At 39.3% G+C, this 18,169-nt stretch overlaps 3 protein-coding genes across 3 annotated transcripts in view; 1 reads left to right on the top strand and 2 right to left on the bottom strand.

Moving 5' to 3' along the window:
* Positions 1–9,321, bottom strand: part of LOC108150028 — a 37,104-nt gene extending 27,783 nt beyond the window's left edge. Inside the window, 1 exon segment of the mRNA XM_017277988.2 lies at positions 8,832–9,321. The gene's annotated coding sequence lies outside the window, so the exon portion shown is untranslated.
* A 4,825-nt stretch (positions 9,322–14,146) lies between these two features.
* Positions 14,147–15,874, top strand: LOC108150026 (ketimine reductase mu-crystallin). The gene is made up of 3 exons (XM_017277986.2): positions 14,147–15,267; positions 15,319–15,516; positions 15,724–15,874. Exons 1-3 carry the CDS (start codon positions 14,466–14,468, stop codon positions 15,795–15,797), a joined length of 1,074 nt encoding a protein of 357 aa, XP_017133475.1. The 5' UTR covers positions 14,147–14,465; the 3' UTR covers positions 15,798–15,874.
* LOC108150025 (GATOR complex protein NPRL2) lies at positions 15,819–17,535 on the bottom strand. Its single transcript, XM_017277985.2, has 3 exons — positions 17,232–17,535; positions 16,653–17,159; positions 15,819–16,497 (listed from the first exon to the last, which is right to left on the bottom strand). The coding sequence occupies exons 1-3, from the start codon at positions 17,421–17,423 to the stop codon at positions 15,943–15,945; spliced, it is 1,254 nt and encodes a 417-aa protein (XP_017133474.1). The 5' UTR covers positions 17,424–17,535; the 3' UTR covers positions 15,819–15,942.
* Positions 17,536–18,169: the final 634 nt, after the last annotated feature.

Genomic DNA, 18,169 nt, shown 5'->3' on the forward strand with positions numbered 1-18,169 from the left:
ATCGTGCCACAACTTAAGCAGTTTACAAAATACTAATGCCAGTAAATAATATGACCAGAGGCTGGAGGATAATTGTTTGGTTATCTCAAATATGTTTCTTGGTTTTTCTTTGTCTCGATTACTGCTCCAATTTAAAATATCGCCAAAGAAACCAATCCCAAAATCAAATCAATAACGTAAAACAAAGATTACAAAAACGCAAAACAAAAATTGCAAAATTTTGCAGCTGTAATTATTGTTTCCAGGCTATATATCGACGTGTGGGCGTGGCAAGCTCAGCCTTAGAATGCGGTAGAGAAAGCCACAATAACAACAAGCAGCGGTGGCAGTGGCGGCGGCAGAAAATAAACAAATACCCAGTTGGGCAAAGTAAAGCAAACAAATTGGTGCCAAGGTTGCCGCGGGACAAACAAATAGGGTCCAAAGCCATAATTAGATCAAAAGTCATAATTTTTCTCTATTTTTTTTAGTTACCTTTTTGCCGCCGCTCGTTGTGCTGTAACAACAAACAAACAACCACAAAAGGTGCACAAAACAACAACAACGTAAAAAACGCCAGGCAATAAAGAAGCAAAGCCAAAGCCCCGACCAAAAAAAAAATCACTTTAATTTGAGCGCATTTCATTTTGTCAAGTCGTTGGTCTGGCTTTTATAGAAAGAAACAAAAACAACAACAATAGAGCACGTTTTGTAGGGCGGTCAGAAACAAAAAAAAAAAAATTCGTAGCCAATTTAAATGTCATTGCGCCATTTTGATCCCCACCCCCAACCCTTTCGACTGGGCCAGCTTTTAATTCGAAATTGAAAACCGAAAAGTACAAATCTTATCAATGGATTATCTACAAGAGCGGAACAGCTTCGCGAAAATCGCTGAAGAGGGCGGAAGGGGGAAGGGCACTGGGGAGTGGGTGAGAGGTCAGCAGTGGTTCACGGAGGCGTCAACTAGCCACTCACAAAGTGATTGGATCCCGATCGATTCGACCAGATAAAATAAACAAAACCCAGCCACCACCAATGGCGAGCTCCGATTCGAAAGTGAAAGCCACACAAAACGAGGGTTCAGTGGATCAGTGGTTCTGGGCTGGGTTGTGGGTCAAAAGGTGACGCCATCGGTGGGTTAGTCCACCGAAGATGCAACAAGTGGAAATTAAAGCAGCTAAATTATAAAATAAATACAAATGAACCAACTCATAAAGAAGTTCCACAAAAAACTTATAACATCCGCCAAAAAGACAATATTCCAGCATCAAAATGAAAAGAAAATGTTATCACGTCTCAAAGTTAATTTGACTGCCACCCATAATGAACATATATTCTAGAGATTGCTTAATATTTAAATTAACAGTTACAAACCAAGCCAAATCACAACAATACATATTAAGATCTTTTAAAAAGCAATATTTACTTTTAGATTTTTCTATTAAACAAAAAATAATAAAAAAGAAAAAAGAGAGACGTTGATAAATTAATTATTGTTTAACAGTTTGATTTGTGGCATTGGAAAAAGCTGCCACAAAGGACAGACATCGTGATTAATTTCCAGTTAAATATCAATTGCACATTAGACTGTGGCGTTTAATCCCATTTAACATCGGCACACAATACCCTGAGGTGTCAGAACCACCCGGCACCACCCTGCTCCACCCGGCACCTCCCTGCTCCACCCGGCACCACCCTGGTCCACTGCGACACCACTCGACACTGGCCGTGACCCAACCTTGCACCGTCAATCAGACAAGTGAATGCCAGGCAACACGCCGTTGGATCTCCACTATCATCGGTGACACCACCGATCGATTGAACCACCCTGACTTGCACCACTGAACCACTGAGCCAGCGAACCGAGCCAAACTAAGCCACCGCGAGCAAATAGAGCATAGCCATGCCGAATGTTTGGCCAACTGTGTCTGCACAAAAATTTGAAAGTAATATGTACTTCGGGGCTCAAAAAATGTATACTATGTATATTAACAGATCAAAGTGTTTTAAAAATTCTATATCAAATTTTTTTAAGTTTACGAAACATATGAAACTAAATCAGTTTTTATGAATAGCATATGAAATTTTAAATATACTTTAAAATAAATTATCTTTACTTTGATAAAAAGATAAAAGTGTAAACCAAAACCAATTTTTGTGAAATGCATATGCAACTTTTAAATAAATTGAATTTAAGTAAATAAATGTCAGGATTTTTTGGAGAAACATTGGCTGTAAATTACTCTCTGTGTGATTTGTACACAATATGCAAGTGCATGTGTGGTTCGTCCTTCTAGCCGGCCCCCAATTGACGGTGGGGGTGGAGTCTTCTCACACTGGCTGACCCACGTCAGTTTGTGTGGACTTAAATGCCTCAGTTTTCGAAGCATGTGGCGCGAGGTCTTGACATTGTACCTTGAGCATTGTCATGATTTGTTGTCATCAGCGGGTTGCAAATGAAAAGCTGCCAAAGCAAATCAAATGGCAAACAACAAACAGCAAACAGCAAATGGCTAATAGCAAATTGTTTTGCCAACTTGAAGGCATGGCCATCCAACATCGGAATCGGACGTCTCCACACCCAGTGGGCGTTACACATGTGGTGCACTGTGATTGCTCTACTTAATGCTTGATACATTTTTTTTTCTCGTGAGTCATGGGGCAAGAGAATTGATGGGAGAGACTGGGCCGCGGCGAGTTTATGTTAAAAAGTAAAATACAAAAATAAAAACAAAAGCCAAAAATAAAAACAAAATACTAAAGCAAAAGGCAAAACTTGGGGCCTCTGAAAATGCAATTGCACAACACGGCAGCGTGGCAACAAATTGATAAACCAAATGACGCGCTTGAGTGGTTGTTGTTGTCCGTGGTTGCGCCATGGAAATTCTTGCCAAGGTTCATTTAGCCGAACATGCCTTGCGCCTTGCTTTAATTAAACTTTTGCCCACTAAATGTTTTACTTTTCGAATCGGTAATGCAGTGGTGCGGTGGTGCAGTGGTGCGGTGGTGCAGATGTGGTTTCGCCTGCGGTTACCCTTTGAAGTTGCCAAAAACGGGGCGCGAGCCATAAATGAGGCATCCCACCACCGAACATATGTGGGTGGCTAACTGATTTGCATCGCATATTGCACAATCCGCTAATTAAAATGTAAGATAATACCCCTGGGGTTGGGTGTACATCGGAAAATGTGGGAGGAAATTTCAGTGTTCTTGCAAATGACATCTTCTCATATAGCATTTTAAAACAGCATTTTGCTTTGAAATCAACCCATAAATAGGTATCACTTCAATTTATAGTTTCTAAAGGGTTTGGGGAAAATCTTAGAACATATTAAATGAAATGCTTTTATAAAATCGTAATAGCGCATAGTTTAAAGGTGCCACATTGGGCGCCATTTATTTATTTTTAATTAATAGTACAAATACTGCTCAAAATTTACATTTCTCAAATTGCATTTTAGAACACATTCAGTTCCTCCAAGTAAGCCTCGCTACAGATTTCATTTATTCCGGAGCTCCATTAAATCCCCTGGAGTTACCCAATCGACCGAAATGGTTTTTTGTTTTGTTTTGCTACCATTATGGCTGCTGCCTGGATGTGGCACTTTGTCATCTTGCAGTGGCATTTCGGAGATGCGAGCACTCAACACCGACACTTTGTGGCATGTGGGCGAAGTTTATCTCTGGCTGAGGACCCCAGAGTCAGAGTTGCCACAAGATAAACATGGCCTAGGTGTCCGCAACTTGGGGCTCTCGCCATAATTACAAGAAGCTGTTGTCGCCGTCGTCTTTTGGCCTGAAAAGCAGCCAGAAAGCAAAAGGCAGTTGCACGAAAAACACAAAAACGGAAGAAAGGCTGCGATGGCAGAAGTTTTAAGTACCCTAGCTGATTTTGCTTAAGCTTTAAGTATTACAAGCAAAGAAAACTAGTGGACCATACAAAATGGTGATTATCAAACTGTAGAGGTACAATTTTAAAAGAACAATTTTATGCATAATTAAAAAGACATTCAACTGCTTGAAGAACTAGCAATACCTTTAGCAAGGGTATGTAAAGCAGCAATAGCCGCTGAGACAGCGTAAAAAAATAAAGTTTGCAATAAGTTTTGGCTTACAAATTTGCCAAACAATGCAGATCGCTGGGCACGACGTTGAGCCGGGGCTCTTTGCCTTTGTCTGGGGGCTTGATTTTTGGCCAAAGTCGCCATCGGTGTGGACTGGAGACTCTCGAATCTCGACTTGAGACTTGCGACTTGCGATCGGGGACTTGCGACTTCTCGAGTGGCTGATGGAACTCTTTCCCTCGTGTGCGAGTGCCGACAATTATGGCTGGCCCGAATTGGGGATTCGATCGCACTCGACTCGTGCCACGCGTCCGCATTTACAAGCCCAACAAATTATGGGGATCCCCCGTCTGGGGGTCCATCAAATGTGGCTAAGCTTCCAATCCAATCTCCCCGCATCCCATCAGATCGACTGCCGGATGGAAGGCTCTAGAAGGAGGTCATACATAACTTGACTCCTAAGTTAACATTAATTCATTAAATAATTAAGTCCTGCTCAAGAAAAGTCATTTTGTATAGGCATAATTTCCAAATGGTATGTCACCAACAAAGATATAAATCGATTTTAAAACCTAATCTACATTACAATTGTAAATAACATTTCTGCAAGCAAATGTAATCTAAATAACTTACAAAAGTTTCAGAATTTCACTTCCTATAACAAAGCCAATTAATTTTCTTTGCTGCCAAATTATCTTCATACGTTTTCCCTAAAAAAAAAAAGGGGGGACAACCTACGATTTTTGCAACCTTTTCTAAATGATGTTTTTGTTTGTAACTAGGTTCTACTGTATGACTTGACTTCAATACATGCATATTCAAATCGAAAACAAAGACAAAAAGGGTTCGCTGATCTCCGAAATGGAGCAACAATTTTTTTTTTTTTGGTTGTGCTCTTGTTGTATTTATTGTAAAGTTAAAAAAGTTTGCTAACTTTTGCGGTTGGCGATTTATTTTCGGTGCTTTTTGTTGTTATTGCTGTGGCAGGTTCACAACGAACACGACCACAGTGAAAGAGAGGGGCGTAAAGGGGAGGCAAGGAGAGCAAGGAGAGCAAGGGAGATGGAGATAGAGCGGAGCAGTGGTAACGGGAAACTGTCCAAGTTATCCAGTTATCCATGTGCCTCACGCAGCAGTCGAAACGAGAGCAAAAGTAGCCACCGACATCGCTTGTTTCGGCGCATGTTGCCGCTGCACCGGAAGAAAATACTTTCGAAATTGGCAATATTTCCCTAGGGATGTGAGTGGGGTAAATAAAAAAAATGGTGCTTTCCAAACAAAATTGAATATTTATAACATTAAATCCTAATTTAAGTAAGTGATATCTACAAAAGTAAATATGGATAGCTTTTTGATAGAACCAATTAAATGATCTTTATTTTTTTTATCAATTAACTCGTTTTAGAAAATTTTTAAGAACAAATAAAATTCTTTTTTTTATTTCCAACCTTTTAAACAATAAACTCTTGATTATAATATTCATTATTATAAGAGAAATCATTATAAAAATAGGAATAAAAAAACTAATGAATAAAGCAATACTAGCATACATCTTTTGCACCCCTAATAATGTTTCTGATTTACTTAAATGCTAAGGAACTAAATCTGAATAATAAGCGTTCGATTTTTTTGTTCGCCATTTATTTTAAGATATATATTTTTTTCAGGTGTGCCTTGGTTGCTGCTTTTCGCTTTTTGTTTTCTTAGCAGTTTAGCGCCCGCTGTCCATGATTGTCCCCATGCCCCACTCAGGTAGCCCCTGCCCCTGCCACTGCCCCTACCACTGCCCCTCGGAGGAGTGTGTCCACGTACCAACATTGGCCTAATGTTGCACATTGTGTGCTGAGCCTGATCTTGTTTATTATGCAAGAAAGCTGCCAAAGTGAGCCAAAGCCGAGCGACACAGCGATGTACGAGTGGCGAAGCCGAAACGGCAACAATCGCAGAAAGTAAATTTACAAAAATTTCAATTGAACAAAGTGCTGAAGACTCTTGACCAGCGACAAGAGAAATGGGAAGTTATGGGGACATGACCGGGTTGTGTCGAAAGTATCTCCATGATCACAAAAAACGTTGCAAAAATTGTAGATTCCAAAGAGTTCCTACTTGAATAACACTTTAATACGGTTCAAGTCTGTTGAACACTTCAAAGCGCGCTCAAAAGGAATCAAAAACAATAGCATGTATTATATATTATAAATAAATGAAAAGAAATGGCTTTTATAAATTTAAGAGCTAAAAACAACCAGCAATATCTTACTTTTATTAATGTGTTTTAAATAAACGTAAATATTTTAAAATATATTGACTTTATTAAAACATGGCAATAATAATTAACACATTACAAAATCTTGTAAATGAACAAAAAATATATAAATGATTGAACATATTTAAATGAGATTTGGTCGTTTTTTCTGTTTTTTAAACTTAAGCCTTATTAATAATTGAACAAGTAAAAAAGGGGAATCTTATGCAAATTGAAAGGTTCAGTAATTAACCTTAATATAAATGCCATTGTATTCCAGACAACGTTTTTTATTTATACTTAAATTCAGAATTATTTTGTAGAATTATACATAACTGGTTATCTATTGTTCCAATCTAAAAGAGAGTGACAAATGTAAAACCACATTTTAAATCACGTTCAAAATAATTTTTATTTTTTACCCTTTTTTTTTTTTTGTTTATATATCAAAGTGATTATTTTAAATTTGAAAACACATTTTTTTCCAATTAAACATTTGTAATGTTTTGTTTTGGGCGTTGTTTTGATTTTAAATTTCAGAAAAGGTTGCTATCACTTTCACATGTTCACGACGCTCTGTCCATATAAAGTGGCTAATTTTTGGGCCTGTATCATCATCACTCTTGTGTGTATTACGCATACCTTTTGCTAATTTATTGTTTCACTAGCTGGATGCACCTTGTTTTTATATTAACGATCGATCGGCAAAATAAACCCAAAAAAAATCACATCGTTATATTTACTGATTAAAATCACATTTAATGGCAGTGCATGCCAGTTACCGTTAGTCGTGTTATGCGATATATTTAACGATATTATTCGGGAATTCTTCTATGTTGTTCGAAAAGAACCGCCGTTCGGAAAAGTGGAGCGATTTAAATTGCTCCACACAGCGCGCACCTTGAATTGCGACTGATCGCTGGGAATCGGGGATCTGATAAACCACAGGCGGTACGCTGCGGAATTGAACGGGGAACGCAGTGGAATGGAACTGAGAACAAGTGGGATGGCACGAAAGCGGCGGCACAGTCGCAAAGTGGGCGGCACTACTGCGCGTAGGCCTAAATGTTAATGCAATTTGCCTTATGCGCATATGGAACAACGCGATCGGGCTCTTAAGTTGGTGTACGGGGGAGGTGTGGAGATGGTAGGGTGTTTGAGATGGAGGAGTGGAGGCAACAAAAACAACAACAGCACCAACAACAACACCAACTACCGACTGACGCTGTTCTTGTGTGACATATGGAACTGGGTCGGGTCAAAAGGTAAGTGCCTAAAATTCTGTTTAATGCCGCCAAGCTGCCAACTTGCGGTCATTATGGGGTCCCTTTTTCACTCCACTGGATGGATGGATGATGCCGAAAGTTGGGTAACCGACGGGGTAACCCCAATAAAATAAAAGCCATTAATGAAGAAGGTGTGCAAGGAACACTTCAGTGGCAAACAAGATTCAAAGGCACTCCTTCAACATAACATTAGTTATGTCAGGGATCTAATTTATGCTTAAAACTATTTTAAATACCAAGTTAAAAGAATTTCAGTAACCGATTTAAAAGACTTGTTTGCACAAACTTTTGTTCGGACAAATAAATTAAGTGTTTTTTTTTAATATTATATTTTATTTTGTATAAATATTATGTTTTACAATTTTAGGCAACCCAAAGTAGTGATCAAGTTTATTTCTAAGTATAACCAAAAAATGCCTAAAATAATGGTTTGTATTTTATGATACACTTAAAAAATAGATTTTTGGTTCAAGCTTAACCTGTACTAGTAGTGGTCAAAAGTTAGAATGTCATCATTGAATGGTTCATAAAATTTTCAATTAAACGGCATTCACAGCCCAAAATGATAAAATGTTGAAAATATTTGAAAACTATTTTAAGGTTAAATGGTATACTTTAAAAAAAAAGTGCCAATATTGGTAACAAAAGTTATTTTAATGACAGTTTTAATCATTAACAGTCAGTCTTTAAGCTGAGCATTTGGCTAAGTTATCATGATAAATCCCTTCAAAACTATTTTTTTTCTCAAAACTCTAAGATAGCAAATAACACACATGGTCCTTCAAATAAATGAAAATGCTCAAGGTAACTGGAAAAAATGCTTCTAAGGTATCAGCATTTACAGATCCAACCTTACTTTAATTCCGCCACTCGATCATCCTTCAGTCCGACCGGACTTCCTCCCCCTGAAATGTATATAGACTCGAAAATATATGGAGGCCCTTGTGTGGGTTCTGGTTCTTTCATGGGCAAGGTCGTCTTTCTTCCATCGAGATGGTTGCGGTTCAGTGGGATCGGAAGTGTTTTACTGCCACCGCTTGGGGGCTTTTGGGTAATCCAAAGCCAAGTCCAAGTCAGCGTTGCAGAACTGCAGTCAAAAGAGATCAGAAGTCGGCCAGGGAGTTATAACTTCGTTGGAATCAGGTCATTCGCGGTTATGATCGCGCCTTACCCCCATTAGCTATTCTTTATCGGAGATGTATTGCGACGCATGCGAGCGGAATATGCATATGATTAAGCCAAAATAAATCAGCTTACCTCAATCGCTGGATCCAGCCTCCATCAGAACAGGTTCAATTTTCAAATAATTTTATTTTTGTATACTTTTGCACTTTTTGTTTGGGATTCTTTCGGCTGCACCATAAACAAAATTATTTAATTTGCATATTAGAAATTTTTGTTTCTCTCGCTTGGCTTTGTTTTATTATTATTATTTGTTGCTGCTGCTGTTGTTGTATATCATAATTCACTGCTGTATATATAGATATTCTATAGGTGTGCTTAGCAAATTCACAAAAACAAAAAGGAGTAAAAAAAAGGAGCAATTAACAGCTATTAAATAAGTAAATCTCAGCTCACTGGCGAAGAATGTGGCCACAAAAAAAATGTGAATTACCCGGTATAAATAAAGTGATATATTTGATCAATTCATAAGCCACTTCACTTCACACCCGCTCAGTTTTTGAACGATTCTTTTGCCCTTTTGGCCGGGCTAAAAGCGAGAAGAGGAAATTCGTCAGCTCTGGCCGAAAGCGAAACACTGACTGACTGGCTGATAAAAGCAGACCCGTCTGGAAGCGAACCGGGCCGAAAAATCGCAGACGAAGAAAACCGATCCCCAAACGATCGTGGTCGAAACGACTGAAAGGCAGTGGAACGGGCCAAGTTAGTGGAAACGAAACACGGCTCAAACTTCGGAGGGGGCGACTTGGGGGAAAAATATGCTAATCATAGGCCTCGGAATTATTAAGCCCTGGATTAGTCAGTGGGCGTTCGAAAAAGGCAGCAGAAATAAGTCGGGCACTTGAAGTGCAGCAATTGCAGCCATAAATGCTCATTAAAGGCCAGCACATAAATTGGAGGCCTAAAAGAGAACTATTGTTCACAATCTCGGTGATTTTATTCAAATAGCTGTTAATGCTATAAGGTCCTGAAATTCCTATAAACACTTATGTCAAAATAAAAACATATATTTATATATATATAAAGAGCTTAAAATGTAACTCACAAAAAGTAAACAATTTATAAGGATATACTTAGAAATTGTCTAGGGATTTATTATTGTTATCTTATTATTATTAAAAACGTGTATTGAGTATTTCAATTTTAATTAACATTTAATCTTTATTTTATTGGTTCAATGCTTCTATAGGAAATTAAAAATTATATTTTACTTCCTGAGAATTAAATTTTGGCTGATTAATATCACTCAACTTCCACTCGCTCCAGTTTAAATTGATATAATTTTGATTGGTTTTATTCTATAATATGTATGCTCCATGCAAAGCGTTCAGACGGAAGTTGTAAAATGCTAAAACAAAATACTATACATAACTAGAGAAAGAAAATAAAACAAACCAATAATCGAAATCATTAGACAAAGGCAAACTGAGGCAATGGTTGCAATGAGTCCGACAACAATAACAAGGAATAATACTTGCCGATCGAATCTAATTGGTGGAGCGGTAGTGGCGGGGTATGGGGAATTGTGGGTGGGAGGGGGGCGGTAATAGGTGGTGCAGGAGGGGGAGTAGGAGGAGGGGGATCGGGCAACTCAGTGGAGTCCATTGGGTGCGGCGCCAACGCTAAACATAACGGCACAATTATAGTCGCCGTCAGATATGTGCACACATATATCTCAACACTTCAAAAAAAAATCATACGCATTAAAAAGGAAGTCTTATATCTCAGGAAATATTAAAACTTTCTATAACAATTTTTTTTGTTAATACAAACAAAAACAAGCTTATGTTTCAATTTACATTTAATAAGAGGATAGGAATTCCTCTAATTTAAAGATTTTTTAACAAAAGAAAATTATGTTAACTAAGTTTGAAAATGGGTAAAATAAATAATATGGCTAAACAAAAACAACTGCTTTCGTATTTAATAATTATAATGTTATACACACGAACATATATTCATATTTAGACCAATACAATTTTTGACATTTTGTCACTTCATATTCATTACATTCTGAATTATTTTTAATATTTTAAAAATCTCAATAAATAGTTAAAAAATAAATAACGATATTAAAATGATAATAGAAAATGAAATGTATTCCTTATTTTCCCTGTGTAGACATACAATTTTAAAAAATTAACCTTACATTCAGAGTTGCATAATTTCATTAGCAATCAAAAAAACTAAAAAGGCTAATTACTTTTAAATGATGTATAGAAAATATGAATATATGAAAAATGTTAAAAACTGATGGAACATTGAATTTTTTCATGTGCACTTCAACGGTAACAGTCCGCATATGTATATTATAATTTTACAATTTTTTTCCATACCATTTTTCTATCTTTTTTGCCACATTCTCCAAGGACAAACAACATTTTAGTGAGCGACGACGTCGCCGGCGGCTAACGGCACAAACCCATTCCAAGATTGATCTACAAAATACGAAACTTCAGCTCCGAGTTTTTCGCGTTGCCGACTTTCCTTTTTCTAACCTACGTATGGCGAGTGTGTGAGTGTGAGTGTGTATCTGTGTTAGCCAAGTGTGCGGGCGCGCACTAAAACAATTACAGAAACCGAAACAAAAACACAAACTAAACTTAAAAATAAGGCAGTAAAAAATTAAAATCCAGCTCCGCGAAGAAAAGGTGTGGCAACGTTCTGTTTCTGTGTGTGGTTACTAGACGATTGCTTTTGCCATTGCTGTGGCTATTACTATTACTATTACTATAACTATAACTATTACACTTACCGTTACTGTTACAATTTCAAAAGCCGCCAGACCAAATGGCATAAATAAAAAAAAAATGTATTTGAGTTGGCTTTTTTATTAACTTGAAGGCAAAACCTCAGAAATTCAGTAGCGCTGTTAAAAGCTTTATGTACCTAAAGCATTTAAAAGTTATCTCAATATTTTACAAATTTGATTAATTAAGACATTAAGTAGCCATCAATTTAGAAAGAAATATACATTTGAAATGAGTAAGACAAACTCTTTGATTATTGACTACATGAAGCAGTTAAATGTGTTTTCGTGAAAGATTTTTAATCGGATAAACTTTTGTTATGTAATAAATGCAAAATTTATGTACTTTTTTAGGTTTAATATTTAACAATAACAATATGTAATTCATTTTTAACATATTATTAAATTATAAGATTTATAATAAATTGTTTTATTAATATTACACAATCTCTAGGAAAAGTTTATCCCGGTTGTAAATCCATTTTAATAAGGCATATCGATTTAAAATTTAGTTGCTTATTAATATGTCATTAATATTAAAGTATTTTTTATAATACAGGAAATGTAGAGAGATAATCAAACATTAAGAAACTAACACTGAATATCCTCCCCAACCCAAGCCAACTTCTTATAGTTTGCCAATAAATTCAATCAGAGTTCGGCTCGTCATTGATTTTGGCCGACTAATTTATGCTCACCGAAGCGAAATCCTTTTTGGCCATTAAATTTTGGCGCTTGCCAAATCGCTTAGCAATTTATTCAAAGCGTCGACGACAATTCACTTTTCGGATATGGATATGGATTCTTGGGACTGGAATTGGAATCGGAATCACAATCGGGGCGTTTTTTCAGCGGGTTTACGGTGGCTTTTGCGCAATGCCAAAATTTATTGCCAGCCACTTACCCGACAGCAAGGTCAGAACACTTAGAAGTGCTGCGATTGGTGGTTCTGGTTGTTCTGTTAGTTCTGTTAGTTCTGTGAGTTCTGGTGGTGCCACCGCAGCCATGGTTCCAGGAGTGGGGCATGGGCATGGGCATGCAACAGGTCGCAACGACGCCCGACCAGGAGCAGCTCCAATGAGTCAGCGGCAGACCGACTTTGATTTGTGGCACTCCGGGGCGCTTATAAATCAGCCAGCAACTGCACATTCCCAAGGCCGCCACCGCCACCGCCATCGTCATCGTCATCGCCACACAACCCCAACAAAAGGCTACGGACCCACCCGTAACCCAAGCCCACACACTGAGAAAAAATTGTTGGGTATTCTTCTCTTACTCAAAAATCTCTAAGGATTTTAAATCTTTTTTTTGAGTTCTGATCATATGGCAGTTTTCCTTACAGCGTTGTCTCTCTTAGCCTTCAATTTTAAAAATTAATTGAAATTAATGTTAGGGACATACAACATTTTTAGACGGTATTCTCTGCTTTGTAATTCGATTCCTGTTTAATCTACTGTGCATCTTGTCTGAGTTGACAAAGTTATTTTTTTGCCTCATTTGCAAAAATTATTGTTTACCAGATATAGAGATGAGTCTTAAGGTTTAAATAACAAAAAAGCATTTCTTGGGCAGGACAAACAATGTAACTGATTATGGTTTTTATAAAAGTTTTTTGTTAAGACAGATAATTCCATAAAAATAACATTTTCAAAATAATGTGTATATAAGTGCAGTAAAGTAAGAAAAGGGATCTAAAATGTATAAAATATTTCAATTAATTTATAATAAAATTATATTCTAAGTGGTCTTAAACATTCTTGGTTTCAGTGCACTTTACAATCTTTGCTCTTGATATGATTCAGAATTTTTGGTCGAATTAAGAATGAGTATGACAATATAAAATTGCGATATTTTTTGCGTGTGCATAAAGACCCGTGGAAAACCCGCGCAAAGGTCAAGTCAAGTGAAATTGTCCGGGGACAAAAGCGAGAAAGCAGGCGACGGAGGCGAACAGAGAAGAAATTATGTCAAAATTTGAATTAGCAGCTGGGAAAATAAAGTGGCGCGGACAAGACAATGCCGGGGCATAAATTAATTTTTCCTATCAGCTGCAGCCGCGGAAAAGTGCATTCGCTTTTCACTTTCGTGTCGAGGTTTGAATTGGATTGGATTGGATGGGATTGGTCGGGGTTTCAGTTGGTTCAGTTTCCAGCTGTTCGCGAGAATTATTTCAGCGCGATAAAGACGGTTGGACAGAAGCGGTTTCCCTTTTTGCGCTGCGGTTTCGCCCTTGGCGTGCGGTGAAAATGCATTTTCCCAGCGACGCCGAAGAATGGGGAAAACTGCATTAGAAATGAGGAAAAACAGTCGCCCGTGAAAATTGGTTTTCGGTTGGTTTTTCCCCACTTCAGATTCCATTTTGCTTTTTCGTGCAATCTTAAAGATATTTACTGGTTTTTCCTGATTTCATTTTACCTTAAGATTTGATCGTTTGACACAATAAATTATTCAATGCATTTTGCAGACGTTTCAACTACAAACATTATTAAATTATTTAGCCCTTATAATTTAAAATTTACCGCCATTCCATCTCTAAATTAATCGAATTACATTTTCGATATACGTTAAGTAAATGTAACGGTATTTTTTAGTTCATTTTTTTAATCAAATTAAAATGAAGCGGAAATATGCGACTTACACCTTAAGAAAAGAATGAATTGCGTCTGAAAATCAATTAACTTGTAATTTTTGTTGATAATCCAAGCAAAAACTGACAAAAAACTCAAATTTCAATGCTAAATGCATTAATATAACTCTTTATCTACTAGCTTTATAAGTCAAAAGCTGGCATCACTGGTCAGCTGATCTTTGGATCTTCAAGATAACTATTAATTACATTCCCATTGTTATAAAAATTATTTACAAAATCTCTGACAATTTAGAAATTGGCCTGACTTGTTTTGTGAAAAGAGTAACAAGAAAATAAGATCCCCTATTCGTTATTTAAGTTTCCTACGAAAATGAGCTCGAAACCTCCGGTTTATTACAATGCGGATGCAGTGCGTCGATTTCTTACCTGGCCGCTGGTCAATAATGCTGTGGAAACGGCACTCACGGCAGTAGTTAAGCAGCACCGCTGTCAGGAATTATCTGCACAGTCCTTTGCCATCCAACCGAAAAGGAGTTTCACCGCCTGCGGTGATCATTCTGGAAAGGTTCTGCTCACCATGCCTGCATTTGTGGGAAACTATAGGCTGGCATCGCCGGACTTCTCTGGGGAACTGGCCAATCACCGCTCCACACTGGCCTGCAAGCTGGTGACCTCGTTCAGGGATAATCCCGAGCGGATTCCGCCGTTGCCCAGCATCCATGCCCATGTCCTGCTGTTCGACAACCAAACCGGTCAACTAACTGCCATAATGGAGGGCACGGATCTGACCACCTGGCGCACTGCATCCGCTTCAGTGGTGGCCACCAAGCAGCTGTACTTCCGGCGATTTGGAGTCCAGGCGGAGATGGAAATGCCCATCAATGTGGCCATCGTGGGTTGTGGCGTACAAGGGCAGATCCACGCCGCCGCCTTTTGTGCGAACTTTCGGGTGAGGAAACTCAATCTGTACAATCGAACGGAGGCAAAAGCCCAGGAATTGTCGGATCAACTGCAGCGCGAACTGGGAACCGAAAGCGGAACGCAAATTCTGGTGTGCCGGAGTGCCAATGAAGCTTGCCAGGATGCCGACGTCATCTGTATTGCCACGTACTCCAAGGAACCGCTCATTAACATTAAAGATCTGAAAAGCAATCAAGGCGTTCACATTAATGGTAATTAAATATTATTATTCAATCAATCAACTACTTACCTTCCAAATTCAGCTGTTGGAGCTGGCGTTGTTCACTTTTCGGAGGTATCTTCCGATATTTACCACCAGGCTAAGGTCTATGTGGATTGCTATGCTAATGCCGAGGCCGAATTGAAAGGTTTTCCAGTCCCGATCACTGCGGAACTGGGAGCCATCCTCCTCGAGGGAAATTATCCCAATAAAGCAGACATCTCCGTCTTTCAATCAATGGGTAAGTTTTTGATTGATTAATCAGCATTTCAGAATTATAGCTATCTCTGTCTTTTCCAAAATTTAATAACAATTATTTAAAAGACCAAAAATGTTATAACAAAAAATATTGCTCTTACATCTTGTTACATTTCATAATCAATATTACTTATGAAACTCTTGTAACTTTATCCACTGTACCTCTAATTTATAGTTATTATTTTTACAGGCATGGCTTCGGAAGATGCCTGTGTGGCCCAGGCGGTGCATGATGCCATCCTCTCCAGCGCCGGTGACTCCTGATGGCCAAACCAAACCACCAACTTTTAAACCTTTCATGTGTATATATTGTGTATATAAAAAAGCAATTGGAAACATAACAATCGGTTCGCCTACAAACTACAACAAACCCGGAAAGCCGGCGACGTCGACGTCTTCGTCGTCGTCGTCACTTCCAGATCACAGTCACATTCGTGTCCTTCTCGATGTCCCGCTCGATGGTGCAGGGCGAGAGGCCCGTCTTGCAGCAGATCTCGTCGAAGCTGATCAGTCCCGTGTACATCTTCTGCCGCCCGGAAGGCACTGAGCCCGTGAACACCGGATACTTGTGAATGCAGCGGATGAAGCGGTGCTGCAGGCCGAAGATCACCATGCGCCGCTCATCGATGTTGTGGTGCTGCGGGCACAATCGTTGGCAAATGGCCCGCAGGGTGACGCCGTGCGTCATCGAGGCGTAGAACTGGAAGATGCGCTGCACACTGGGCAGCGTTTTGTCCGGGCGCAGGGCCACATACTTGCGGCAGGCTCCGCTTAGCGCCGCACTCTGGATGAGATGCTTCAGGTTCTGGGTCATGTACACGTTGCTGTACTTGAGGATGGGCAGCAGCTGGACGACGCCGTAATAGACCAGATTCTGGATGCACGACTTCACCAGATCTGTTTCCACATCCGCCTCGGCGGCTATACGGGCAACATGATTGATTCCGTTAATGTAGGGCAGAATCTGGGCGGGAAAAACAGCACAATTAATTGGGGCTATATAATATATACTATGTAAAGTGGGAAAAGGCTAGCCTTAGCTCTATAACTAGGGCCTTGCTTTGAGAAATCTTAGAGCAGACTATTATTTCCAGACTGTACAGCCTTTTAAGCCCGCACCTGTTGCGTGGTCAAGTCCCAGTTGTCCAGTGGGGCATCTCGCAGGTTGGCCAGCAGCAGCGGCACCATGTGATCCTTGACCGGCGGCGGATCCGGCTTGTGCATGACGATCTTCAGGTAGATGGTATTGTCGCCCTCCACAATGGTGGCCACCTTGCGCTCGTTGAGATCGCGCAGCACCGTCTCGAAGATGTTCTGCAGCCGGCGCTTGTCGTCCTCGCGGGAGAGGAAGCAGGACTCCTCCTCCATCATGATGAGGTACTCGGACAGCTTCTTGACCACCGGCTCGTACTGGACACTGCGCGCCCGCGAATCGCAGACGAAGCACAGGTTGAACAGGAAGGCGTTGCGGGCGTACTTCTGCTGATCCTGGATGCCCACCGGATAGCCGACGATCTTCACGTCCATCGCGTTGACGGTGAGGATGCAGCGCTGCAGGTGCTGCTTGGGTATGATGTACACATTGATGGCGTCGAACACGTCCTTGGATATATAGTTATCGGGAACCTATGGCGTTTTATTCAGACAATGCTTATCACGATTGGACTGGCTGGCAATGTGTCATGGGAACCGGCTCACCTGGCAGCTTATCTTGCAGCCCGCCGTCGCATGGAATTCGCTGAGGAAGATGCATCGGATCTTGCCCTCCGTGCTGCCATGAGCCCCTCCTCCCGATCCACCTGCTCCTACTCCTGCTCCTGCTCCTGCACCATTGGTAGCCACGCCCGCCGTTGCCGTCGCCGTCGGCGCCTCGTTTGTGTGGGAGTGCATGCTGTCCGCTCGGTCCCAGTATCACCGCATCCGCATCCGCAGCTCCGGCATCCGTGTCCAAGTCCAAAGGCACCGCTAAAGATGGGGAAACGTCGATGCGACTGGTTGGAAACTTGGATGAGATAGCCGACCTTCCAACCGAAATCTCTCACAAAAACACACTAAAATATACCACAGTGTTTAGTATTACTCTTTTTTTACACATCAGTGCTGACAGGTGTTGAGTTCCCGCATAAGCTATATTTTAAATAAAAAACGGCCAATTAGGTTAAAAACTAAAAAATAAATAAACACTGAACAAATATATATGTTTATTATGTGATGGTAATCAAAATTCCAAAATAAAACAAAATTTTAAGCATAATTGTAATTTACAAAAATTGTATCAAGCACCACAACTTATGTATGTCAAAATTTTTATTTACGAATATAACAAATGAAATGTGCTTGCCTCAAATAGACTAAACTGGCACCACTATTAAACATTAAGCTCCGTTTATAAATCTTAGAATGAATTTTAACTCAATAATTAAGGAAACATTCTTTTAACCACTGTAATTAATACTCACTTACATTGAATGGAAGTTTTGTACTTTTTGTTGTGTAAATTTATTAAGCTGTTAGGGTCTGTTATACTTAATAATAGGTATTCTTTTTTAATATTTTACATTTATAGTTTTTTAGCTCACACAATCAATACGGACACTTACCGTTATATTTTTCGTTGTGGTTTTTTATAGCGCCCG

The sequence above is a fragment of the Drosophila elegans genome, unplaced genomic scaffold, assembly GCF_018152505.1.
Source record: "Drosophila elegans isolate 14027-0461.03 unplaced genomic scaffold, ASM1815250v1 contig_149, whole genome shotgun sequence".
Classification (NCBI taxonomy): Eukaryota; Metazoa; Arthropoda; class Insecta; order Diptera; family Drosophilidae; genus Drosophila; species Drosophila elegans.

What these genes read in the sequence shown, in the direction of transcription:
- LOC108150026 (XM_017277986.2), top strand. Translation starts at nt 14,466, where the DNA reads ATGAGCTCGAAACCTCCGGTTTATTACAATGCGGATGCAGTGCGTCGA. An exon ending in TCAAGGCGTTCACATTAATG is followed by an intron (nt 15,268 to 15,318) that starts GTAATTAAATAT and finishes TTCCAAATTCAG; the next exon opens with CTGTTGGAGCTGGCGTTGTT. An exon ending in CTCCGTCTTTCAATCAATGG is followed by an intron (nt 15,517 to 15,723) that starts GTAAGTTTTTGA and finishes TTATTTTTACAG; the next exon opens with GCATGGCTTCGGAAGATGCC.
- LOC108150025 (XM_017277985.2), bottom strand. Translation starts at nt 17,423, where the DNA reads ATGCACTCCCACACAAACGAGGCGCCGACGGCGACGGCAACGGCGGGC. An exon ending in GCTGCAAGATAAGCTGCCAG is followed by an intron (nt 17,160 to 17,231) that starts GTGAGCCGGTTC and finishes AAAACGCCATAG; the next exon opens with GTTCCCGATAACTATATATC. An exon ending in GGGACTTGACCACGCAACAG is followed by an intron (nt 16,498 to 16,652) that starts GTGCGGGCTTAA and finishes TTTCCCGCCCAG; the next exon opens with ATTCTGCCCTACATTAACGG.